A 26,966-nucleotide genomic window follows, 5' to 3' on the forward strand; every position below is an offset into this window, starting at 1 on the left:
GAGAGTTAACTTTTGTTTTCGCTCCTATCCTCAGACATACTGACCCTTTACTTCCTTTTATATTGGAAGTCGATGCTTCTGAGGTAGGAGTAGGAGCTATCCTTTCCTGATCCAGAGGTCCCCTGATCAATCTTTACGCCGTGTGGTTTCTTCTCTAGGAAACTCACACAAGCAGAACAAAACTATGATATTATATATTGGGAATAGAGAACTATTGGCCATGATTGTAGCCTTAAAGGAATGGAGAAATCTCCTTGAGGGTTCGAGAGATCCCATCATTGTGCTAACGGATCAAAAGAACCTTGTGTACCTCGTAGAGGCTAAATGGTTGAATTCCAGGCAGGCGAGATGGTTTCTCTTTCTGTCCAGATGTTTTTTTTTTTTTAATTACTTATAGATCTGGACCACGCAATGCCAAGTCCGATGATTTGTCCAGGCAGTTCGATGTGAGTAAATAGGAGAAACCAGAGGAGTGTTACATCATTCCCCAGAAAGGAATCGTAGCTACAACAGTTCTTTCCTCTTCGGGGTAAAATGCATCATATCTACTCAATCTGAGTCCCCTGAAGGCAAGCCTCAGGATAAATTGTTCATTACCCCTACTGTAAAAAGGTAAATAACTGGTAACTAAAATGGCATATTAACTTGGGCAGCTACATACATATGTAAGCGACTTAAGAAGAAAAAACAAAAATTAAATAAAATAGTATGTGCACTCCTAAACAATTTATAAAACCAAAGGAGACTGTGTCTATCAAAAAATAAATTCTTTAATACAAACTAAAATCAAAATTCACAGAATATCGCAAAATCCTTGCTCCTCACACAATTAACACTAAGTTACTAGTGATAAAGCAAATCTCATATACTCAATATTCTCCTACGAACAATAAATAAGCAATTATAAAAAAATCACACTCACAGCTTGTTATGGCTGCTGATATTACTTATATGATAAAAAAAACTCCTACCAAAACACCTCAGGCCAGGAAAAATTACAACAGTTTCAAAGGATGAAGCAACGTGTTGCAGCCTGGCGTGTGAGTCTCTGGTGTATCAGTTTATATCAAATATAAATCAAAAGATATACTAATACAGGATAAGTATAATCACACAAGCAATGGTGGTAAAACGCATGTATGAGAAAAAGGTTAGAGAACAAAGACCGGCAACATAATAAAGTACCTCCATAACAGAGACACTGTATATAATATAAAGAATACCGTTACCCCTACTGACAGACAAGAAGTTATGTCTTTATGTCTTGACAGCAAACCCGCTGGACACCCTGGAATAACCAAGACCACTAATCTTGTAGCTTGTGACTTTTGATGGCCTTCTCTATAGAGGGATATCAAAGACTTTGTGCTTGCTTGTAAAATAAAAAATTGCAGCTAACAAGACCATTCACAGGATACCATGTAGATTGCTCCAACCTTTACCCATACCCACTAAACCCTGGTCCAACTTCTCTATCGATTTTATAGTAGAACTTTCTCCTTACAATGGACATACTGTCATACTTCTCATAGGTTTTCTAAGATGGCACATTTCATACCCCTGAGGAAACTCCCCTCCTCTGCTGAATTGGCTAGGATTTTCTCCAGGGATGTATTGCGTTTACATGGCAAACCGGAATAAATTGTACCTGACAGAGGTAGTCAATTTGTTTCTTGCTTATGGGGAGGGCCTTTTGCCCGGAGATGGGTATTAAATTGTCCTTTTCCTCTGCTTACCATCCTCAGACTAATGGAGCTGCCGAACGTGCCAACCAGTCTCTTGAGCAGTATCTAGCAGTTTCACATCACCAAGATGATTGGGTTGACCTGCTTCCTTGGGCTGAGGTTGCTCGTAATAACGCTGCTCACAAATCCTCTGGGTTCAGCCATTTTTACACAGTCTATGGCCGGCATCCTGTTGTTCTTCCGACTGCATTCTCCTCACAGGTAATGCCAGCTCTGGATGCGCACATAGCTGGTTCACATAGGACTTGGGAGCAGGTTCAACAACTATTGGCTAAGGCTGCACAGAGACAGAAGGTACAGGCAGATAGTCATCTTCGTGCAGCTTCTTCCTATGTGGTGGGGGATAGGGTTTGGCTTTCTACCCGAAACATCTGTCTCCGTGTGCATCCTGCGCAAAGTAACCCTGTATTGTATGCCCTAGAATTACCTCATGCCTAATGTCTTCCATACCTCTCTGTTGAAACCTCTAATCTGTAATCAATTTACTGGACCTCGCACTTCTCCACCTCTTGTATCGGTTGAGGAGTATGAGGTTGCTGCTATCCTTGACTCTAGGTTCCTGAGGGGTAGTCATACCCATTGGAAGGGGTATGGCACTGAAGAATGTTCCTGGGTCCCTCAGGTTGATATGCATGCTCCAAGGTTGGTCCGTTCCATTTATCAGCGTCACCCAGGCAATCCTGGTCCTTCTCCCTCCGGTGGGTGTATCCTCCCAGGGGGGTACCTTTGCCCATGCCGCTCCTCTCCTCCGGTCATGCAGCCAGAATGCACCGCGTGGCTGCATTGTCTTAGTCCTTGGGCATTAGTTGGGGATCTTTTTTACTACAGAGAGCAGGCACTGTTTAGTAGACATGCCCCTTCTTGCGGTATAGCAAATAGGGGCAGATTAATTACTAATACTAAGTAATCTTTACTTAGTGTTAGTAAATTTGGCTGAAAGACCAATTTCAGTCTTTCACCCTTTTCGTAAATAGCTCCCTAATACTGTAGGCACAAATAGGATCGTAGTTTCATTCATTCTAATGAAATTCCAATCCGAACAAAAAGTCTTGAATTGCGTCCTAACACGAATGGACAAACTGTTCTCATTGTGTTAGGACAAAATTTGAACGCCGAATGAAGCAGCAGGAGGAGAGGTGAGTATTGTGGAAAATTGTTTTAACCACAGGAAATGGAGAGGGCTTAGCTCCTCCCTTGGGTCAAAGCTGGTCCAGCGTAGGAAAAATACATAAGACAAAATAGTCCCTACATTGGGGACAGGTAAGGTCGACATGACATTGACGCTTTAATAATCTTAAATTGTGATTAATAATTTCCTCTGAATAATGTATGTATTTATTTTTAAATCTATAAATAGTAATAAACACGAAAAAGGGAAAGAATTCAGCGCTAATTAACCCACAATTAGTAGAGGTAGGTAGCAACCCAAACAAAGGAAAGACCCTCAGGTCCTTCAGTGGATAAACACAGATAGAGAAAGAAATATATAAGGGCTGCGCCAAAATGAAGGAAGGTAGTCCAGTAAGATATCGCTAGGATACCGGTGGATAGTCGTGTATACTTGATTAAGTTTCTTGATAGAGGTAGGTGCGTCTGGTGTTGACCGTTCAGTATATGGAAATACAAGAGAGGTAGAGGCGACCAATGGTGCAGTATGTAAAATTCAAAGTGCAGTAAATAACAGACATAGAGAACTCACATTCGGTAGAGCTATGGCCAGCTCTGGTGTGAATTGCGTACAGCGGTATAATCCCCGCTTATGGGATATGTAGGGGAGGGGTCTCCATCAACACCGTCTGGTAGTCCAAAGCTCGGAAAAGAAAATAGAAAGCAACAATAGTGCTCTCAATTGTGATGGGGTTCAATGTGCAATAGGTAAAGAACTCACATTTGAGGGAGCTATGGCCAGCTCTGGTGTGGATAGCGTACAGCGTTATAATCCCCGCTTATGGGATATGTAGGGGCAGTGCGTCTGTCAGCACCGTCTGGTAGTCCAAAGCTCCAAAAGAGAAGAGTAAAAAGCTACAAAAGTGCTCTCAATTGTGATGGGATAAGAGAGTAAAATAAAAGATAAAATAATACTCACAAAGGTAGAGCAGAGGTACTGCTCTATAAATAGGCATTGGTGGTATGATCCCCACCTGGGATCTCTTGAGGCACTGGAACAGTAAAATTGCCAGTGGAAGTAAAAGTAACCAGGAACGTTTAAAATGCCAGGAATAAGTAAAAAAGTTAAAAGTGCATAGAGAGTGCAATAAAAAGAGGGTTGGTATGGTGAGGTAACCAAAAAACTTTTATTGTTCTAAAATACACATTAAAATACAGGAGTAAATAACCATAAACGCGTTTCACCATAAGTGGCTTCTTCAGAATGGAGTAAGAATAATAACCTGGCAGGGGATGTTTAAATAGGGCTGTGGTAATTGAGAAATTGCGCCAAAAGTGTGATTGGCCAATCAGAGACAGTTTAGGAAGTAACAGATAAAAGTACATATTAAAGTATTTAGGATTAGAAATATAAGTGACAAAGACATAGTCATCAAGCCGGCAGATAAAGGAGGTGGGATTGTCATTCTATCTAGCAAGATGTACATTACTGAGACACAGACAATTACACGATACTGAAACATACGACAAACTACCCTCTGACCCCACCTCTACCATCCAAATCACCCTATCCACTTTTTTACAAAGAGTCCTAGACTCAGGCATCCTAACAAAACACGAATTTAACTATCTTAACATTAAATACCCTAAAATTCCCGTTATATACTTTCTACCTAAAATACACCAAAACACCAATAATTCCCCTGGCAGACCGATTGTGTCAGGTATTAACTCCTTATTATGCAATTTATCAGAATACATTGACGTACTCCTCCAACCATCCGTTAAATTAATGCGCTCCTACTTAAAAGACTCTATGTCACTATTACGTTTTTTAGACAATTTTAAATGGCAAACCAACGACATTTTAGCTACATGTGATGTACAATCTCTGTACACCATTATACCCCACCATATAGGATGCCAGGCGATCAGAGACATCATAGAATCCCTCCCGCCCAAATCGATTTTATCCTAGAAGATATCAGCATTATTCTAAACAACAATTATTTTTGTTTTTTTGACTCCTTTTACCTACAAAAACAAGGCAATGCGATGGGTACAAGGTTCGCCCCAAGCTATGCCAACCTTTTTATGGCCGACTGGGAATCCACGGCCATATGGGGAAAGGCACGCCTGGTGTACGAACCTTGTTACTTATTTTAGATATATCAACGATTTATTTTTTATTTGGGACGGCACAGAAGCTCTTTTTAACTGTTTTATCCACCACCTCAACATTAACAATAGAGGCATCATCCTGACCCACGAAACAAGTAATGAATCTATCAATTTCTTAGACCTCAACATTTTGTTAAAGACAACACCATTCACACCAAAACATTTTTTTAAAAATCTGTGTCAACACAGCTATTGAAAGATCAAGTTGCCATTGCAAACCTTGGTTAGAAAGCGCCCCTCAAAGCCAATTTTTACGACTTAGAAGGAACTGCTCACAAATAGAAGATTTGAACACACAAGCCAATATTTAAAAAAAAAAAATTAATTGAGAAAAATTACTCACCAACCCGTCTCAACACCACCATAAACACCATCACCAATAAAGATAGAGCAGACCTCCTAACCTACAAAACCCAACCTTCTACTAACTCCTTGCCTCTTCCTTTAATTTTTAATTTTAATAACAAAAGTTTCCATATCAAAAAAGTTATCAAAAAACACTGGCACCTCTTAAAAGAAGATGAAATATTGAAAAATATTATACCAGACAAACCAAATGTCGTTTTTAGAGGTACTCCCAATTTTAAATCCATTGTGACCACAAATTTTACTAATGAAACTAAACCTGTTATTAACTCTTCTATGCCCAATGCCAGCGTTTTTTACAAATGTAAAAGATGTATTGTATGCAAGGACACAGACCCTTCTGTCCCCTCCAAAACCACTAGTTTTAAATCCAATATTACCAACAAGACCTACAAAATCAAAGATGTCATCAGCTGTGACACCAAAAATGTCATCTACCTGCTGGAGTGCCCCTGCGGTCTCCAGTATGTAGGTATGACTACTAGAAACCTTAAAGTGAGACTGAGTGAACACTGTAGGAATATTAAAAAAGGCTACCCTAATCACTCTAAACACTTCTGCACACATAACGACACAAAACTTCTTAAATGTATTGGCATAAAAAAATGTGTAATACCATGGAGAGGTGGTAACATTAAGAATATACTTGGTGAAGCCGAGATGGAATGGGTTTTTAATTTAAAACTTGTACCCCATCTGGCTTAAATGTTGATTTTGATCTGTTTAATTTTATTTAATTTTATATATATTCTTATCTCTTACTTTTGGTATACTACTACCTTTACTAATTTGCACCCACTGCTTTTATCCATTATGCCTGTAATTGTATTATTTACTCCTGTACCAATATGCTCTATACTGATCTGCTATATGCCTTTTATGTATATTCCTCTCTATGCTCCCCCATTCACTATGCATCCTATCCTCTCATGCATTTTATGTATATGCATCTTCATTCATATGTATTTCATATATGTATTTATTATTTATATCTATTATTATGGTTATTTTATTTTTATTTATTCATATATTTTTTATTTATATTTATTTTCATCCTCTTTTCCACCTTCTCCCCCTCTTCCCCTGCAGCCCCACCTTCCTGACGTTCGTTTGCCGATACCCTCCACTTAGAGGTTCGGCATTAATGTATTCATACTCATGCGTGGTTGGCTCTTCTCCCCTCCCCTCCCGGTCCACCCCGCCAGCCGCAATATGGCCAACGGCACCTGACTGATCGCATGACGCGATCAGTCACTCCTACCCTCTCCACCACGCCCCCCTCAACCACGCTATCGAGCGTGACTAAACTACCATCCCCATAATGCCCTGATGACCGGGACATCCACGTCACGTGACCATCATATTCACACTTTGAATTTTACATACTGCACCATTGGTCGCCTCTACCTCTCTTGTATTTCCATATACTGAACGGTCAACACCAGACGCACCTACCTCTATCAAGAAACTTAATCAAGTATACACGACTATCCACCGGTATCCTAGCGATATTTTACTGGACTACCTTCCTTCATTTTGGCGCAGCCCTGCCGATAATTAGACTTCCAGACGATACGCGGTCAATCTTTTGCATCAGATTTCCCAGAAATCTGTATGGAAGTTGGTTTGGAGCATAAACATTTACTAAAGTGTACAAAATGTCGTTGATTCGAACTATCACTATCACTATAAGAAACCTACCGCCGAGGTCCGCCTCCTCATGTATCAGCTCATATTTCAAGCCACTTGAGAAAAAAATTGCCACCCCTCTTTTCTTGTTCTTTCCTACCAAATTAGATCTATGGACTACTGGAAATTTTTTGTAGTTCCATAATTTGGACGTAGAGTTAACCCAGTGTGTCTCTTGAACAAAACCAATATCTGTTTTACTGTCAGTCAATAATTTATACAGCCTCTTTTCTGTCCTGAGTTTAAGCCCCTTGCGTTAATAGATAATATATTTAGTGACATCCTACCGCAACTCTCCCCACACCCTCTTCCCCTCTATCCTCCCCTCAAGTAGCATCCAACACACAAATCCACTCATACCTTCTCCAGTCGGTCTATGTACCTACACCTCCTGGAGAAGCTCAACCTCCAACTTACTATTACAACATTCATTCCATAATATGAAGTTCTATTTATAGTCTTCATATTTAACCCTGCTGCCGTCACAGTACCCTGGACCAGAATAGTGGGCATTTTTATCTTTTTCTCTTTCCCCCCTTCCCTTCTCTCTTTTCTTCCCTTTTTCTTAAATATTACAATATTATTTTCCTTTATCCGTAATGTACAGTATCGACCCCAGGGTAACTCTTTATTTTAACTAGGACAGCTTCATCTATCCTCATAATTTTATGTTCAAATTAATCTCTTTCCCTCACCCTTTTATATTCTCCCTTCTCTTTACCTTGCCTTCCCCTTTGTGCACTCTTCATACACTATGTATTAAACTTGTGTTTATTGTAAAACTCAATTCCATTATTTCATACTTTCCCTTACGTGCCTTTTCATGCAGTATTTATTGTGTTTGTAGTTATTGTGAAGCTCACTTTCATTCATTACATACGTCTAATTTAAATTGTGCATCTATATATATGAGTTGTACTTTAAGCTCTTCTTCCCTACATTACTCTAGAAGTGAATCTACATTTATTTAACTATATAAATATTTTTAATTATTTTCTTATATCTGTGTTCACTAAAGCATTTCTTTTTTTTTTTTTTTTTTAATTCTTTATTTTTGGCAGTGCAGTAGTATGTACATCTTTCAGTAATGACAAGGATAAGATACATTAACAACAGGTAATAGACAGTATTGGTGTGTACATAGTTTAAAGCATACTGCACTGGTATTTTAAGGATAAAGTAGTGAAAAAACAATATTCAAGAACAAAGTGGTAACATATCTCAGTTTGTACATCAGTTGGTCATAATCTTTCTGTGATCGTGTTTACTGAGACTATGACGGCGGTCGGCGCCGCATTAGCTGAGGCAGAGATAAACCTAACATATTAATGAAAAGGTAATATAAATAAAAACAATTCTGGGCATAATGGCAGCGCAGTAGTAAATATATCATTCGATAATGACAGGGCTAAGATGCATCAACAGCAGGTTATATACAGTATTGGTGTGTACATAGTTTAAAGTATACTGCGCTCGTATTTTGAGGGTAGAAAAGTGAAAAACAATGTTCATGAACAAGGTAGTAACATGACTCAGTTTGTACATCAGTTGGTCTTAATCTTTCTGTGATCGTGGTCACTGAGACTATGGCGGTAGTCGGCACCGCATTAGCAGGGTCAGTGATAAACCAAACTTATTAATGAAAAGGTAATATAAATAAAAACAATACTGGGCATACTGGCAGCGCAGTAGTAAATACATCATTTGGTAATGACAAGGATAATATACATCAGCATCAGGTGATAGACAGTATTGGTGTGTACCTTGTTTAAAGCCTACTGCACTGGTATTTTAAAGGTGAAGTAGAGAAAATCGAAATTCATGAACAAAGTAATAACATAACTAATTGATAAAAAAGTAATATATATAAAAACATTAATGGCCATTTAAATGTATCCTACATTCTGGGTAAGGATGTATTATTAAGAACATACTTGGTGTTCGACCGTGAGATCCTATGTGAGTGTGCAGACAGAGTAGGGTAAACATGTGTGTCCTTACATAGGAGAGATCCACCCCTGCGTTGCCGTTTGGAGCTTATGCTTGCCTGAAGGGGCTCAACTATGTCCCGGCGGGGGGGGGGGGAGGGGGGGTAGGGGGGCATTAATAGTGTCAACCACTAGGGGGGGTATCGGGAGTGAACTACTGAAGCATCTAAATTGAAACAAGCTAAAACATTTCACATCATATCAAAAGTTTGTGTTTGTAGGAGTCATAGGTAACATAAAGTAAGGTTATCTTTGATGGTGGGTCAGCGGATCAGGAGAAAGCATTGAACGACTCAAGTTGGCGAACTGGCCGGTGATGATCTCATAGTTTCCCTCGGGGTGAACTCCTTTACGGTAGCCGGGTTAATTCTGGACAGTCCCGGCCGCTCTGCAGGTGCAGCTTGGAGTAAACCCGTGGACGTTAGGAGTGAAGCCAGTTCTTGATAGCTCTGTGCTTTATGTGTGGTCCCTTGGTAAGTGAACGATACCGCTCTCGGGTTCCCCCAACGGTAGGGTAGCTCTCTGGAACGGAGGTGGTGCAATAACGGTTGTAATGATTTCCGCCAGGTAAGGGTGTTCTTGGTGATGTCCTGAAAAAACGTTAGGCTGCTGCCCTCAAACGAGAAGGGAGTTTTGCCCCTCAATGCGGCCAGGAGTGCTGCTTTGTCTGCCATGCCCTGAAACCGCAAGATGAGGTCTGCAGTGGCAGTTGCTGGAGCTCTGGTCGGCTTCGGCAGTCTGAACAGCCCGTCAAGCCTCAGGGACTTCGTCTGTTTTGGCGGGAGCAGGGCGCCCAGAAGGCGCCTGATGTAGTGGGGTAGCTCGGTGAAGCTGACTGAGTCCGGTATGCCTCGGACTTTTAGATTGTGGCGTCTCCTCTGATCCTCCATGACATCCAGGCGGTCTGCTGTGCCATGTTGCTGTTTTGCCAGTTCAGCTACTTGTTGTTCCACCTTTGTTAATCTGGAGTCCTGGGTGCTCGTACAGGCCTCCAGCTGGGTTATTTTTGTCTTTGCCCCTTCTATGGACGTTTTGTAGCAGGCCATGTCAGCAGAAAGGTCCTTGCGCAGCTCAGCCAGCATTTCCTTAATTTGGCTCGCTGTGACCGGGTCTCCGGGTGTCTTGGGCTCTGTAGTACGGCTTGGCGTTGGCCCGAAGGACGCAGCCTCCATGAGGTCTGTGTCAAAGTCGCCTGATGAGTACGAAGCAATATCTTCCTCCAGCGCCATCTTGGACCATGCGGCCTGCTGCGTGTTCCGCAGCATTTCGCCGATATCTCGGCCGGGAGGGCTTCTGTCAGCCTTTGGTTTTTTTAGACTTTCTGCCCATATTACTCCTTGCTTTTGCGGTCGGGTTTGCAGATATTTTGCAGGTATTTTTCCCCCGATTAAGGTCAGTGAAGATAAGTTGGAGTCGGAGCTCACAAAGATGCGTTCGCTCCGTTGCTCTGCTGGCTCCGCCCCCCCCTCACTATAGCATTTCTAAAACATTCCCGCCATTTCTACCCCATTTCTGTACCTTTGAGTTATTTTCTAAACTTATAAGTGTTATACACCTCTTTTTCCTTTATTTCGTGCATTCTAGGTTAAATTATGTGACTATATAAATATATATAAGTTATATTTTTAAACTCTGTAGTGTGTTACTCTAAGGCATTTCTATATCTACATATGTTGAGATCTTCATAAGAGAAAGGAGGGAGAGAAAAAAATAAAAATAAATAAATACAAAAAAATAATTCAATTTATAACTAAAGGGTGAGTTTCAGAGATATCATCTTCTGTTTTAGTGCCGTATTGTCTCTTAAGGTATATTTTTGTTCTTTAAAGAAGACCATGATTGCCGTCGGGAATAGCCACTTAAATCTTATCTCCAAATTCCTAAGAATTGCCGTTTCCTCAGAAAAAGTTCTTCTTGCTTGTCTGGTTTTTTGGGATAAGTCCTGATATACTTTTAAGTGTCTCCATTCTTCAGTGTCTAAGATCCCGTTTCTTATCTTCTGCATTACTTGATTTTTTTACCCAGAAACTAGAGAAGCAGATCATAACATCTCTTGGATAGGACTTATCGATTCCGTTTGGTCTGGACAGTCTATGAAATCTTTCAAAGATTTCAGGGCCCAGCGTCTGTCGAGATAACATTTTTGAAAAGAAGCTGTCCAGATACATATATAAATCTTCTTGTGTAATTGATTCTGGTATGCCTCTGACTCTTATGTTTTTTCTCCTAGAGCGATCTTCTAGATCTGTTGCTTTAGTCTCAATGTCATGCAGTCTCTTCTCTAGCTGTAAATTAGATGTTTTAATTTGTTCGTATTCCTCTTGTACTTTTTGTAATGTGATTGCCTGATTAGAAAGTTTCTCAGAGAGGGTGGCAATTTCCGATCTGATATCTTTAGTGTTATTTTCAATATCCGTTTTGATATTTTTATGAAGGTTGTCCAGCATTTGCGTTAGAAATTGTTGCGTCAGACCCTGTGAGTTTTCTGGCAGGTGAAAAAAATCATCCTCTGATATATTTGATTTTTGATGTACAGAGAGCTGAGTATTTTCTAAAGGTAAAGATTTTCGTTGTCTCTCTGATTCTGTATATGCCGTTTTAGGTGAGTAAAATGTACCAATTGTTGCCTTCTTTTTTTCCATATTTTGCGCTTTCTCTTTTTTGGGAGGCATATGTAATGGTAGGACTCTTTAATTAAACTTTGCACCGCAGAAGTAAGCTAATATGTATTTCTTAACGCAGATATTCTCTCTTTTCCCTTTCCCTTCTTTTTTCTTTTTTTTTCCTTTTCCCTTTTCTTTTCTTTATATATTGCAATTTACTCCTCCGGACTTTCTTGTTTAGGAGGGGTCCTGGACTCTCCCCTTTCCCCCTTTCTCTCTCTCTCCCCTTTTCCTTCTCCCTTTCCTCTTCACTACGCCTCCAGATCCCAAGAGACTGTCCCTTTAAGTTATCTCTTATTGATCAGATATGGGATAGAGGTCAAAGTCAAATATATGGAGAAATATAATTTTTACTCACAGATATTATTTAGTACTCACTGGGACCGCATTCCTTCCCATCTGAACGCTGCCAAATCAACCTTCCATTTACCAGACGAAGATACCGATACCGTCAAGCTGAGGATTGTAGTATCAGTTCTTTTAGCAACTTTGTAGCAGGCTTTGTAACAGACTTTGTGGCAGGCTTTGTAGCAGACTTTGTAGCCGCTTTATAACAGCTTTGTTGCAGCTTTGAGATACCTTCAGCTACTCAGCCGCATATTTGCCTCGCTGCCTTCAAATTGTTTTATTTTGCGCCGTTCTGCCTGGCGTCCTCGCTGCCTCACTTGCTTCATTAACCCACTTCCTGGTCCGTGAAGGTGCGCGTACGCACCTACGTCACGTATTGCCCGCCCATCTAAGCCCCAACAATTACTTTTTTCAATTACTTTTATGCACAAATAAATCTATACTTGGACCATATGTGAGCCTGATCATTTTCATTTGTTTTACCTGAACTATAACCTTATACACATTGCCCTAACATTAAACTATGCATTGCTTCATACACTTCAAAACATTTTTTTGAAGATCCTACAAACTTTAGAGATGTAGTGACGGTAAGGTATTAGGTGGTTGCTATGGGAGCAGAATAGTACAAGTTGATGCCTCTTAAATCATTGGTGTCACCTAAAAATTCTGCTGTTTCTGAAGACCGTTAATAAGATATTTAATAAGACAGATATGAGTCACTGTGTATGTAGATCAGCATATCTTTGGTCACTTGTTTTATAACTTGATTAAAAGTAAAGATTTTAGATAGGAAAACCTAAACTTACTTTTTGTATGAAATTCTAAATTAACATTTTCTTTGAATTCCTAGTTGTAACATTTTGTTGAGGAAACTTATTTCTACTGAGATGCATAAGTGTATTGTTTTTTAGTAGATTATATTAATTGTATAATTACATTATAAGCATTCCACAAACTCTAGCCTTTGAAGACTTATGTAAATCACTCAGCTATTCATACAGTGATGATTTATTGATATAAAGAGTAATTTTGGACACATTTCTTAAAGTGTAGTTGTCACCATTGAAGCCAGTGGAATGTTCCTGCATGAACTATTTTTTTACAAAACCCCATAGTCCCTTTTGTATACCATACTTGAAGGGGAGGTGCAATCGAAAATAAATATGTAATTTTTGTTTTTGTTTGATCAGTTTCAGTTTTTTTATCTCCAAAAGTTGCCTGCATAAATACCTATTTCACTCCTAGAAACGTTAGTAACTGCTCTGATGTACATAAAGAAAAATAATGAAATATAAATATTTATATCTCTTAGCTGATGCAATACCTGGGGTGAGAAGGTGGCAGTCTCGACTCTGGTCGTTAACCAGCAAGTATATTGATGCCAGGAATTCGTCAACTAAACCGAGTCCTCAGCTTCTCAATAAGAAGGATGTAGCAGAAGCCCGAAAAATATGGGAATACCGAAACCTTGCTGTTTCAGAGGTTAGAGCGTGTAGACCAAAGAGTACTATTGAGTTTCTGACCGACACTTATAGCATGCTAATATTCACACTCTTTAATTAACACCTTTCTGTAATATAAATATATATTTATTTCATTTTGAAGGATATACTCATATTACTGTGTACTTCCATAGATCCACCATAAGAGGACAGTTTCTCGAGATTCTCACAATAATGTTAATTAATAATATAATGGCTTTTTTCATTTCCGTTGATATGAAAATCAGGAAGAACACAGAGACAAGCTCCAACTAATCTACAATGGTAGGATTTAAGTAAAGCAGATAAATCTTTGTGTTTTAATTGCATTAGATCACAATATCTTTGAGCAACAAAAGCTTACCTGAGCCTAATCTTTCCATAATAATAAGTAAGTTTTTAGGACCACAATTATCTTAAGATCTTCTAAAACTATCCTTGGTTGTTCACAAACCAATATTTAGATTTCTCTTTAACCTCGGGTTTACACTATTATTATTATTATTATTATTGCAATTTATATAGCGCCAACAGATTCCGTAGCGCTTTACAATATAATGAGAGGGGATTTAACTATGAATAGGACAATTACAAATAAACTTACAGGAACAATAGGTTGAAGAGGACCCTGCTCGATCGAGCTTACATACTATCACAGATGGTAGTAGGTTCTCCCCGAAATATTGTTATTGGAATGGGCAACACATTTACTATCTGAAAAAAATAAAAATGAAAATCATATAGAGAAAAAAACAGCTGTCTGAAATCATATTAAAAGTAATTTTTATTTAGCATTAATTATATTTTAAATGACATTGATGATTACATTTTATGTTTAAAGGGATAGTCCAGGCACCCAGACCACTTCTGCACATCGGAGTGGTCTGGGTGCCAACTCCCATCATCCTTAACCCTGCAAGTGTAATTATTGCAGTTTTTTATAAACTGCAATAATTACCTTGCAGGGTTAACTCCACCTCTAGTGGCTGTCTACTAGACAGCCACTAGAGGGCACTTCCTGCTCTATAGCACAGAAAACCTGTGCTAGAGCGTCGCTGGACATCCTCACGCTGTGTGAGGACCTCCTGCGTCGCTCAATTCCCCATAGGAAAGCATTGAAAAGCATTTTCAATGCTTTCCTATGGGGAGCTCTAATCCGCGGCAGGTTTCTCCGGCCGGTGGGCGGGATCAGTCTCGCCCACCGGCCGACGTAATGCAAAGGAGGAGCGGCGGCGGAGGAAGAAGCAGCAACATGGGACATGTCGCTGCCTCTGGTAAGTGACTGAAGGGGTTTTCCCCACTTCAGCAACCGGGGATTGGGAGGTGGGAGGGAGAGGGGACCTGCAGTGCCAGGAAAACGGATTGTTTTCCTGGCACTGGAGTTTCCCTTTAACAATCATGTGTAAGATACATTTAAAACATTGGTTTTGGTAGAGAAATATATCACTGCCCCACATCTCCACGTGTTATGTTTCTACCTGCCATTATCTCAGCTAAAACAGACATGCATCACGAATGCTGTTTATCCCCTTAATGCTTTAAAACCCTTCAAAGTGTGGTAATCCTAAACTTAAAGGGACACTGTAGTCACCAGAACAACTACAGCTTAATGTGTTTACCTTATTGCCTAGTACTCATCTAGTGGCAGTCACTCAGCCATGAGAGATGATTCCTGGGTCAGTGCTGCATAGTGTCCAGCACTGACATGCAGCGTCTCCACACTCTGCATGGAGATGAGTAACACTTCCCATAGAGATGTGCTGATTCAATTTGCTACACATGCGCAATAGCCTCCCAATGTTTTCCCGTGGGAAAGCACTGGATTGGCTTAGATTGTCAAATGTGTGATCATCAAATTTGATAATCTCAGCCACGGCGAGACTGGCACTGTATGGGGAAAAAAGGTAAGTAAATACCCTTTTTAAAGGGAGGCAACTAAACTGTGATTTTAACATTATAGAAAAAGTCATTACAAAATACAGATGTGATGTATTTAATTTTTCTCTTCTCCTAAATTCATTATCTTATTTTGCTAATAGCTTTTGTTTCATTCTCGATATCCTGTAAATATGCATGTCATATTATTTTAGTTTTTTTTTTTTTTTTTTTTTTTGTTTTTTAATAGCCATTTATATTTTGGCTTTACTGAACCTTTACTGCCTGGCAATACAATGTATTTTGCGTCACTGGAACCTTGATAACATCTGTACTTGTGGATTGTGTTCATTCCACCCTGATGATTTTGTTTGAGAGGCTTTCACCGAAAGCACGACACAAGTCCCCCTCAAATACAACACACTTATATACCTGTGACAAAGAATAAGCCCTTTGAATTTAACGTCTGCAAAAATCTGAAAGCCTAAAAGGGCATTTTTTTTGTTTGTGTTACCTAGGTAACCAGCTACTTCTCGGAGGATTATATGTTCAACGCAGCTATTTCCCAGCTAATGAGTCTCAGCAACATACTCTCGGTAAGTGCATCTGCAGGCTCCAGCCCTCCCTTCTTTTGAAATGTGTGATTGTGACCTGCAATTGCTAAGATTGTGACTGTGAGGATTCCTCTTTTCTTTCCTGAGCTTGCTAAGGAGTAACAGATTGTTTGGTTTTTCTTTGATGTTCACAATAAGAGCAGATTCTGTAATAGTGCATTATCCTTCAAACAAACAAGGCACATTTTATTATTAGGTCTCTGCCAAGGCTTTCTTATATTATTAAAAGTATTCCCTGTGTGTTCAAAGTACCGTGAATGAAAGAGTTTTTGGGCTGGTGGCCACCGACTATAGTAACTGACTTTAAAAATGCAATGCTAGTAAAGGGGATGCATGTTACTGACATTTGTAGGAAGCCGTAGCAAATGTACTTGCAAAAGATCTGGCTTTTAAGTAGGACACAGTGGGAATTTTTTTTTGATTACCAGTGAAAATAATAGAGGACTCATTGAAAACTAAACAGAGAAGGCTATAAAAGTAGAAACTAGGCAGAAAAGGACACATTAAAATATGGCTTGTGTTTTACAGATTGTTTAATACTAGAACATTAGGATGAAGGTTGGAAAATAACATTATGTTAATGGGAGTAAAACAATAAAAGGGTACAATCTTTATTATACATACTGTTTGGGTAGTGGCATGGGGTGTACAGATCCAAACAAATACTAAGCGTCAGGATGTGGACTATTGTTAGAGCTGTATCAGGGATGCAGAAAACAATTATATCACTTGTTAGGGCAAAAAGACTCCAAACCATTTTGCTTTGATTGTTGATGATGAAAGACTCCATTACCTGTATTTGTTAAATAGTTGATTATCTTAACAACTAACAATGGCCACATCATCCTGCAGGTAACCCTTCTCTGACCAATAGGAATATAAAAAAAAAAAGCAAAAATACTTTGTTTTGTCATCATTAGAAAGATGTTACGGCAAAAAAGGAGCACCAAGAAAATCATCAATACACTTCAATAAATTACCTGGTGCCAAGTGGTCCGCCAGTCCAACAAGGGAGGCAGGGTGTGTGTGCTAAACTACAAACCAGACTATTCACATTCAGGTATAAATTATCGTTAATTCCATTATGTGCAGAGTGCAATGTAACATAAAAGGAAAAACACAAATGAAAACCGCTTGACATGTTTCATGCTATATGCACTTAGCTATAAGCTTATGCGTCAAATGATTTTCTTTTGTGTTTTTCTTTATATGTTAGTTTGCAGTCTTCACTAATGTAAAACATAGGTTTAATACTGGAATTCTGTTTGTCTGGTTTGTCATTTAGTGCACCTACCCTTCCTTACACGTGGCACGTATCCTTCTCATTAGAAGGATGTCGAGAACACGTGCACATCTGGCATTATTGCAAAATATAAGCTAGAAAGTAATTGCTTGCTCAGATAACCATGAGAAAGTGTAAGCTTAGTAACCTAATTACCGCAGAAATAAGTGTGTTAATATGTTTCATACTTACTTCCACAGCACATGTCGCCCCAGTAAACCTATCCAGGCCCACCATCAGGGAATACAGGCAGTACTCTGGAATTTGGCCCATTTGGGCACTTAATGCAGTATATTGGTGGTCATGGTGACTCCCTTTCTGTTTGCTTGGCATTGCCATATCACATCCTCTCCATGCTTTAATAAAGCCATGCGGGAGTCTAAAAGGAGCCATACAGTTACTACAGCCCTGTTCCCAAAGGACACAGAGAAAATATCCTCACACCGTGTTTTTGTACATGCCTGTCTGGCAGTGTGTGTTTTGGCAGTGTGTTTCTGGCACTGTCTATCTCTTGGTTTCTGTTTGTATTCTGTGTATGTGTCTGAGGCCAGTCTCGAACATTCAGAAGACTGGCAACTGAATTGTCTCCAACCTGCCAATTTGTCTTCAAGCATTCTCACTGATTTCTGTTTCTTGAAATATTTCTAAAGAATCACCAAAAGTCCAGGTTTTATCAATAGCCCCAATTGGAGCAGAACTATGTAAAACCTATATCCTGGATTATACGAGGGAACCACTGAAATGGTTTATGTGACAAAATCTATTTTATTGAACACTTTATCTCTCTATCTTTAAAATAAATAAATTATATATACCGTATATACTCGAGTATAAGCCGACCCGAATATAAGCCGAGGCCCCTAATTTTACCCCCAAAAACTGGGAAAACGTATTGACTCGAGTATAAGACTAGTGTGGGAAATGCAGCAGCTACTGGTAAATTTCTAAATAAAATTAGATCCTAAAAAAATTATATTAATTGAATATTTATTTACAGTGTGTGTATATAATGAATGCAGTGTGTGCATATGAATGCAGTGTGTGTGTATGAATGCAGTGTGTGCGTATGAATGCAGTGTGTGCGTATGAATGCAGTGTGTGCGTATGAATGCAGTGCGTGTATGAGTGCAGTGCGTGTATGAGTGCAGTGCGTGTATGAGTGCAGTGCGTGTATGAATGCAGTGCGTGAGTGCAGTGTGTGTATGAGTGCAGTGCGTGTGTGTGTGTATGAGTGCAGTGCGTGTGTGTGTGTATGAGTGCAGTGCGTGTGTGTGTATGAGTGCAGTGCGTGTGTGTGTGTGTATGAGTGCAGTGTGTGTGTGTGTGTGTGTGTGAGTGCAGTGTGTGTGTGTGTGTGTGTGAGTGCAGTGTGTGTGTGTGTGTGAGTGCAGTGTGTGTGTGAGTGCAGTGTGTGTGTGTGAGTGCAGTGTGTGTGTGTGATGCAGTGTGCGTTTGTGTATGTGTTGGTGGGGGTGGGCATTTGATATATTATTAATTATTTTTTTAAATTTTTTTATATTATTATTATTTTTTGTATTATTATTTATTATTTAAATATTATTAATTTTTTTTTTTATTATTATCTTTTTTTTTTTCGTCCCCCCTCCCTGCTTGCTAGCTGGCCAGGGAGGGGGGCTCCTTCCCTGGTGGTCCAGTGTCATTGGTAGTTCAGTGAGGGAGAGAGGGGTGCTGGCAGAGCTGTACTTACCTTTACTGCAGCTCCTGTCAGCTCTCTCCTCCTCCGCGCGGTCTGTGCAGCTCCCTCTGTCAGCTCACACTGTAAGTCTCGCGAGAGCCGCGGCTCTCGCGAGACTTACACTGGGAGCTGACCGAGGTGCTGAACGGACGGCGCGGAGGAGGAGAGAGCTGACAGGAGCTGCAGGAGAGGTAAGTACAGCTCTGCCAGCACCCCTCTCCCCCCAGTCTGTATTATGGCAATGCAAATTGCCATAATACAGACTCTGACTCGAGTATAAGCCGAGTTGGGGTTTTTCAGCACAAAAAATGTGCTGAAAAACTCGGCTTATACTCGAGTATATACGGTGTATATATATATAATATGAACATATGAGTGAGCAAGCAAACATATTTATTTTATTTCTTATAGGATTTATATTCAACTGTAGGTTATAACAGAATGGCACAATCACAAAACAAAACATAGCAACAAACAAAAAAATTAAATGACCCCTGTTCAAAAGTCTGCATGCCCTTAGCTCATTTTTGTTCAAGTATCGTCGTATTGTTTTCCTGGAAACAACCACACCGTATTGGAAATTAACCTTTAATTGCCATTTTAACCTGTGTGTGTGTGACCTTGTGTGTCTGTAACAAGGCAAAACATTCAAGGATATGTAAACTTTTGATCAGGAACATTTGGGTGATTTCTGTTATCATTATGATTTAAAAAGGAGCCAAACAACTATGTGACAATAAATGCATGATCAGTCACATTTTGAAAAGCAATGCCAATATTTCACAATTTCTGCCAGGGTATGCAGACTTTTGAGCACAACTGTATATATATATATATATATATATATATATAATTTTTTTTTTTTAGTTAAATGGGTTCCTTAAAGGGGGGCCCACCATAATAATTTCAGTACTTTAAATTGGTTATAATACCTGAAGTCACCTGGGGCTGTCCCCTCCATTCACCGGTAAATTATTTTTGAGTAATTTATCACTGAGGGTGGGTCACTGGCCAACCAAACCTGGCCCCTACTGGATGTATGGCTGAGGCATTTCCTTCTAGTCTTACCAGTTCATACCAGGAATAAGTGTGATAGCCTGAAAACAGTCATCTGACATTCTCAGCAAACACAGTGACCCATTGCTGCTCATGCTAATGTTTCCTCATTGGCCCAAGCAGCAACAGAAATTAAGTACTGCTGGGCACTCTTGTTTAACATTAAAACATTGAAAATAGTTTCATGGTGAATGGAAAGATAGTGCCAGGGGACTCAACACACTATAAGCACTTCAATGAGCTGAAACAGTTAAAGTGCCTACAGTGTCCCTTTAATTCACCTTTTGGCCGGACTTCTAAAAGCAGCCGCTTAACCCTTCTTTTTTCATCAATACTAAGGGGATTGGTCTGCGCTGTGCCATTCCATAAAGAAACAAACTTAATCAAATGCTTCTCTGTGAGAGCTGTGATTAGCTGTGCTCATGCTGTGTGTGAGGACGCCAAATGTGAGTGCCTTAAAAAAGCACCTATAGTGACAGTCAGACAGCTACTAGAGGAATGGTTTAGGCAACATTTAAATATTGCCAGAAAAACTTGAACTTGTATTTTTTTTGGACCAAAATCACTTTACTAATTTTGATGCAAAAATTTATGCAAATGGCTGCAATTTGACATAATATTCCTAACACAAAACACAATCTCCACAATAGTTTTCACTGTTTAATAGTGCTGGTAAAGATTTAAATGAAATTCAGTGGTATATCAGTATCAGACATTTGTATTTTTATGCAGTCGTATCCGATACAATTCTTAGAGTGACGGTTACACGTTTTAAATGTCTATTTTATATTGCATAAACAATGCCAATAATCATAATATTGTTCACATCAGTATTTTATCAATTACTGTATATTCTGTAATTTCTCTACCCATTATAGTGTGGCAGTAATCATAGTCCTTTTCACATCATTATTTTGTCCATTATTATATTTTCTGTAGTTATATTTTCCATTTTAGTTTTATGAAGATAATTGAAAATATTCACTCCAAATCAGCAAACTTTCTGAAAATATAATGGCCTTTACTTTGGTTTGTTTGTATTAAAAGAAATCTGCTACTGACCATAGTTCAATTCTTACAGGCAATGTATTGAGAAAACACTGAGAACATCAAAGTTGAGTGGTTAGCAAGGTAATAAAGCAAAGCAGCGAGTAAAAGATATAGGATTATAATATCAACTTTATGTTCTAATTAATATACATTTGACTCTCTTGCTCTATGTACAATCAGCAGTAAGGTTAGGGTAAATGTATGCTGGATATATAGGCTGGTGAGATACCCCAGTGGGCTAATGCATCATCAGTAAAATGTGTTCTACCCTTGGGGGTTTGAAGTTCAAATCATGGCAGAGTTGACTCAACCCTTTATCCTCCCAAGGTTGATAAAATGAGCACCATTAGATTGGGTAATAGTTTCACCTGGATTTTGGGCAAAATTAACATTCCCAGGATGTACTTGGAAACCAAAGTAATCTGAATGTACCGTTCCTGGTCAAGTACTTTGTTATTATTATTTGTCAAGTAACTTGGGCACATCGAGTCTTCTGGAACTTGTTCTTCCAAGACAGATTTGCAATAGCCCTCTTGAGATCAGTAACTATGCACCTACAAAATGCTTCCTATTTTTCTGGAATCTCACACTTTAATGATATATATCATTCAAGATAATTCATATGCATTTTGCCTCAACTTGCTGTCATCAGTGCTACTAAGCTCTCCCATGAGCCAAGAAAGAATACAGTTATTACACTGGTAATTCTAATTTACCAGCTAAAGAAACACAGGAAACAGTCCTTGATGGCTCTTATATAAAACTCATCAAAGAAGAAAATGTTGGATTTTTTTTCTTTTTTCCTCCTGTGCCACAATTTATAAAGATCACGTATCTGGCCTACTATAGCATAGAATAACATATAACTGTCGTATGGACTTCTTTCCCTAATTTAGCTGCTTGGATGGCACTCCACAGGAGTGTCATCTGAATAGCTAAATTAAGGAGAGGAACTGGTGTTCTACCTTACAAGAGTCTGCAAACTTGGCCTCATGCATTAATAAGCCAAGGGCTCTAATTATCGCTTCCCAGGATATCAGCTTTAAATAATCAGTCATTATGCTAGAAAACATTGCGGCATGGTGTAGACTTATTTCCTACTTATCTGAGCAAGCCCTTACTGGTATATGTGTAACTCCATAGATTGCTTTTGTGATTGAATCCTTTTGTTATATAACAGGCATAATAACATGCAGTGATGGTTTGGGTTATCACTCGAACTCATGTTGAAGCCTAAGAGGTAATCCTCCAGTAAATGAGTGTTTATTCCCACAATGAAGTGAAGGGTTTCCTTAGCATGTGTGAAGTTTATTGCTGTAAAATGTCTATGTGTACTTTAAAGAATGATGGGACCATAGAGGACAGTAGTTTTTTTTCTTCATTTTTTCCTCTGAACGCTTGTCAGTGGCGTACTTCATTTCAGTCTAGCTTTGTCTCTCATATTACTTTTTGAGCAAAGGTTAGCATCTGACTGACAGCTGTATTAATGTCAAGAAACTGAAAGGATACTCAGCAAGGTACAGGCTGCAAACTAATGCAGAGTCAGTCCAAAAGGAAGAGCAATGATTTTGAGACAACTGTCTAACCATTATAGTACGTCATTTTGTTTATGTGATTTAAATTTTTATCCAAGTGCGTCAATCTTAGTGTTCTGTTTAGTGGCTCTCTGACTAGTGTTTGACACTGATGCATCATTATTAGTCTTTTTACTAGCTACATTTGTAATCAAAATAGTTCAACGCCAATTGAAATTCAGGTTTATTGTCAAAACTTAGAGTTTCAGCTGTTTGCAATGAACAAATCAAACAAAAGCAATTGAAATAGCTCGACACAATTAATGCTTCAAGTGGTTTCCCCAAATTCAACTGAAAATGCAACTTATAATGACTAGTTTTTTTTAGTTATACATAAGAAAGCATATGGATCATCATTTAAAAAAAAAACATGAAATAATTACATTCCACACAGATGGGCAGGGGGGGACAAACAGACACACAGATGGTCTGTGGGGTCTGGGAAGACAAAGAGACAAATAGAGGGCCTAGGGGGCCACTACAAAGAAACACACAGGGGAGAGGGGCTGTTGGGGACAAAAATACTCACAAATGAGCTGTGGGGGGACAAAGAGACAGACAAAGTGGCTATTGGAACTAAGAGACAGAGGGCTGGGGAGATAAAGAAACACACAGGGGAGATTTGGGGGACAAAGAGACACAAATAGAGATTGGGAATAGACAAAATAGGCACACAGAGGACTGGGGGCTGTGTCCCCTACCGCAGAGGTGCTGCACTAAGGGACACAGAGACATTCAGAGGGGCTGGAGAAAGGGGACACTGACACACACAGAGGTGCTGGAGAAGGGAACACTGACACAGACAGAGGGGCTGGGTACGATGACACCCACACAGAACCAGGGAAAAAGAGATATGTAAATGGGCTGGGGAAGACGCACACAAAGAGGCTGGGGAAGAGATACACACAGGTGCTTTGGAAGGAGAAAAAGAGACACACAAAGGTGTCGGGGGAGAAAGAGACACAATTGGCTGGGGAAAGAATTATACACACAAAGTTGGCAAGTTTTGTTTTGGGAGGGTGCATGTAGCTGGCCCTGCCTAGGGCACAAAATATTCTAACACCGGCCCTGCTTGTAAGATGGACTTGTTTGAGAAATAAAAGTGAGAGATTAGCCTCCTGAGGGTTTTCCTCCAGCTCCACCAGATAGAACACTGCTTTAGTGTTTTCTGTCTACATGATTCTGTAATTGGGGCCATCATACTTGTCAGCATCAAGCATAATAGGCTCTTAATTCAGCCCTGGCTGCATTTATTTATTTTTCCATTTATAATCTTTATTAATTATCAACATAAAAAAAAGGAAATCAGCAATGAATACTTGTTACCAAAAGGATATACACAGTTTTGTGTTAAGTATGCATAAGGTTTTCATATAATTTGTCAAAACTGGATATACCCAAAAAACAAGATAACAATTTTTAGTAAACATTCATTATTGATGCTTATGAAACCAAAATAATACTACAGCATACCACAGTTCAGGCTCCTATAGTAAAACACTAAATATTAAACATACAGACTTGGACAAATACAAGACATACAGAAGACATTGGCCAAGATAAAAATGTCAAACACTTATACCGAGTGCATCGAGTACATGGATCCTCACAGGGGAAGCCAGGGTTAACAGTAGGAAAAACAAATCTAGCTCTCTGTTACACCTTTTCTTCTCTCCAAGAAGAAAAATGGGGCATTGACTAGTAGTAGTAGTAAATAATATTCAAAATTCTCTTATAAATGTAACAAAGAGCTCAACTCATATACAAATTTCCATTTTTAATTGAAATTCGAGTTGTTCTTTAACTAAAAGCCAAGATGGAGCAATAGGTGACCTCCAGTATATTGCTATAATTTTTTTAGCAGCAGCCAATACGTGAACTTACCAAAGGCCTGTCTAATATTAAGCTGTAGAAGATATAACTCCGGATAGAGATCAATCGTCTTGGACGTTAATGCATGAATCTTAATTTTGATAATATTCCAAAACAGCTGAATAGGATGGCACTCCCACCAGATGTGTAGAAATTCACTTTTCTGAACCCCCCCATCTCCAGCAGTTGTGTTCCTAAGCAAACCTACTCAATCTGCTTGGGACCAGATATCATCTGTTTAAAAATGTACAATGACACTCCACCAAGTTAAGACAGTGTATATTTTTGTGAACCTTACATAATGAGTTCCTCCATTCTTCGCAACTGGTTTGAATATTTCACTCTGTTTCCCACTTTCTGATGAAAGGCTTAATGGGCTTCTTAGAGTCTTTTCTAATCAAATCTAAACAGTCTGCCACTAATTTCGTTTGTGTCGGCTTATAGAGTAACTTTTCAAAGATACTTATTTTATTAGATTTTTCGCTAATTAAATAATTTTGGCAGAAGCCCTTTAATCTCACATAAGTAAACATCTCTTTGCTATGTAGATTATAATCAGTAGAAAATAAGCTTTCCCTTGATTAACCAAAATAAATAACTTACGTTGTTGAGATGTTGTTCGCCCTGGGTCAAAGATTTTTAAATTTTATACCATATCTTCATTTTAGCACTTTCCAATTGAGTGGCAATGGCATGTGATAAATTACAAGCTTTCTGATACTCTATAATTGGGGGACCCCCACACCACCTAGTTTAACTGTTAAAGCTAGATGATTAGAATGAATTCTTGGGGGTTTCTCAACCATAAAATGTAATAATTAGTAATTATGCTAAAGTCATCTAGCTGTCAGGGCAAAGTAGTGGTACCAGCCAAAAAAGGTATATCCGTTTTGGGAGGATAAAAGATTTTACTGTATTTAATCCTACCCCACCATGAGATCTCAACATGTTTGTAACGGATCGACGGGCACCCTGACTGGGTACCTCTGTTGAAGGATGCTCCTAGCGCTTCCTGAGGACTCCAAGCACTGCAGCAGACACCACAACCACTGAACCGGAGAAGCATCCAAATGCTCTCAAGCATATGAATGCTGTAAACATCTTAACAGGAAAAGCATACAATCAGCTTACACTCCTGGCAATCAGCATACAATCCAATTCCCCCAACAGCGAGACAACACTTCGTTTTGAGGTCAAGCAGAATTGACTGTACTGGCACATACAGCCTCTTTTATTCACAATCCACAAACATAGTAGTGCCCACAGGGTTTTAAAATACAACCAATCAATCCATACAATACACACAGACACTCCCACACAAAATCCTCCCCTCTGCCTGTGATATGATTACTGAACACGATGGGTAATATAATTATAACAGGCAGAGAAATACAGTTTTTACAAAATATGCATGCCATTCACATAAAACATACATTTTCATAATTAGCATGCTTGAAATATACACATACAATCAGGGCAAACGTTTCAGGGGTTAAAAGGTTAAGGGAAAGTCCTATTTGACCAAATGAAGCATAGCTTTTCTGCCCAAAACCAGTTCCACAGAGTCTTCTATCCTGGAGATAATTGGGAAGTAATCCAATTATCTCCAAGGACAGAGGCAAAACTCCATTAGCCACATGGTAGCAAAATACAATAAAATACAAAAAAATATATAACTGTGCAGCTATTGCATAAAACAGGTACATTCAACATATCCCCAGATAGCTTATATCTGAGCGCACATTATGACTGAATGGCGCTCAGATCATTAAGGATACATACAGTTCAATTGCCATCGAGCCAAAGTCTTTCACATAGTCTTTCGTTACACGAATGGGCTCCATGGCATAGCTATCTGGGGTAACACTGCTCACATAGGGAAAGTACCGAATGACCAGGTTTTCGGGTCTTTGCAGGGGAAAATCAAGCATTTCAACATGGGGCTATAGTCACAGGGCAGGAGGCCGACAATCAGTCTTCTCCAATGCCCAGTGGCGAGGCTGGTTCCGCCACAATGTTTTATCCATTTATTCATTCATTTAATTTTTTACCTGTAGATTTTAACAGTGATCCAAAATTAAAGGAACTGTATAGGCAATAAAATGCATTTCTTTTTTACCTGCTTCCTGTATTTCAGCCAGACTGTCCACCAATGACCATGCTCCAGTGATTCTAGAATCAGTAATGACACGCCCACGCTTTCGTGGTCCGACACTAAATAAGGCAGAGCACAGCTACAGGAATTTTCATCCTGTACTCTTTCTCTGATCATTGATCTGCACACACTGGACCACAAGTTTCCTGTCCTGGTACTGATCTGTCACATTCCCTGTAGCAGTCCTGTGACTTTCCCAGAAAAAAATAACTGCCTGTCGA

The 26,966-nt window shown here is 39.3% G+C and overlaps 1 protein-coding gene across 1 annotated transcript in view; it reads left to right on the top strand.

Moving 5' to 3' along the window:
• Positions 1-26,966, top strand: part of LARS2 (leucyl-tRNA synthetase 2, mitochondrial) — a 270,655-nt gene that overhangs the window by 211,762 nt on the left and 31,927 nt on the right. Inside the window, exons 17-18 of the mRNA XM_063452103.1 lie at positions 13,403-13,572; positions 15,965-16,042. Of these exons, the coding sequence (XP_063308173.1) occupies positions 13,403-13,572; positions 15,965-16,042 (248 nt within the window). The remainder of the gene's footprint in view (positions 1-13,402; positions 13,573-15,964; positions 16,043-26,966) is intronic.

Source organism: Pelobates fuscus, chromosome 4, assembly GCF_036172605.1.
Source record: "Pelobates fuscus isolate aPelFus1 chromosome 4, aPelFus1.pri, whole genome shotgun sequence".
In the NCBI taxonomy this organism is placed as follows: domain Eukaryota; kingdom Metazoa; phylum Chordata; class Amphibia; order Anura; family Pelobatidae; genus Pelobates; species Pelobates fuscus.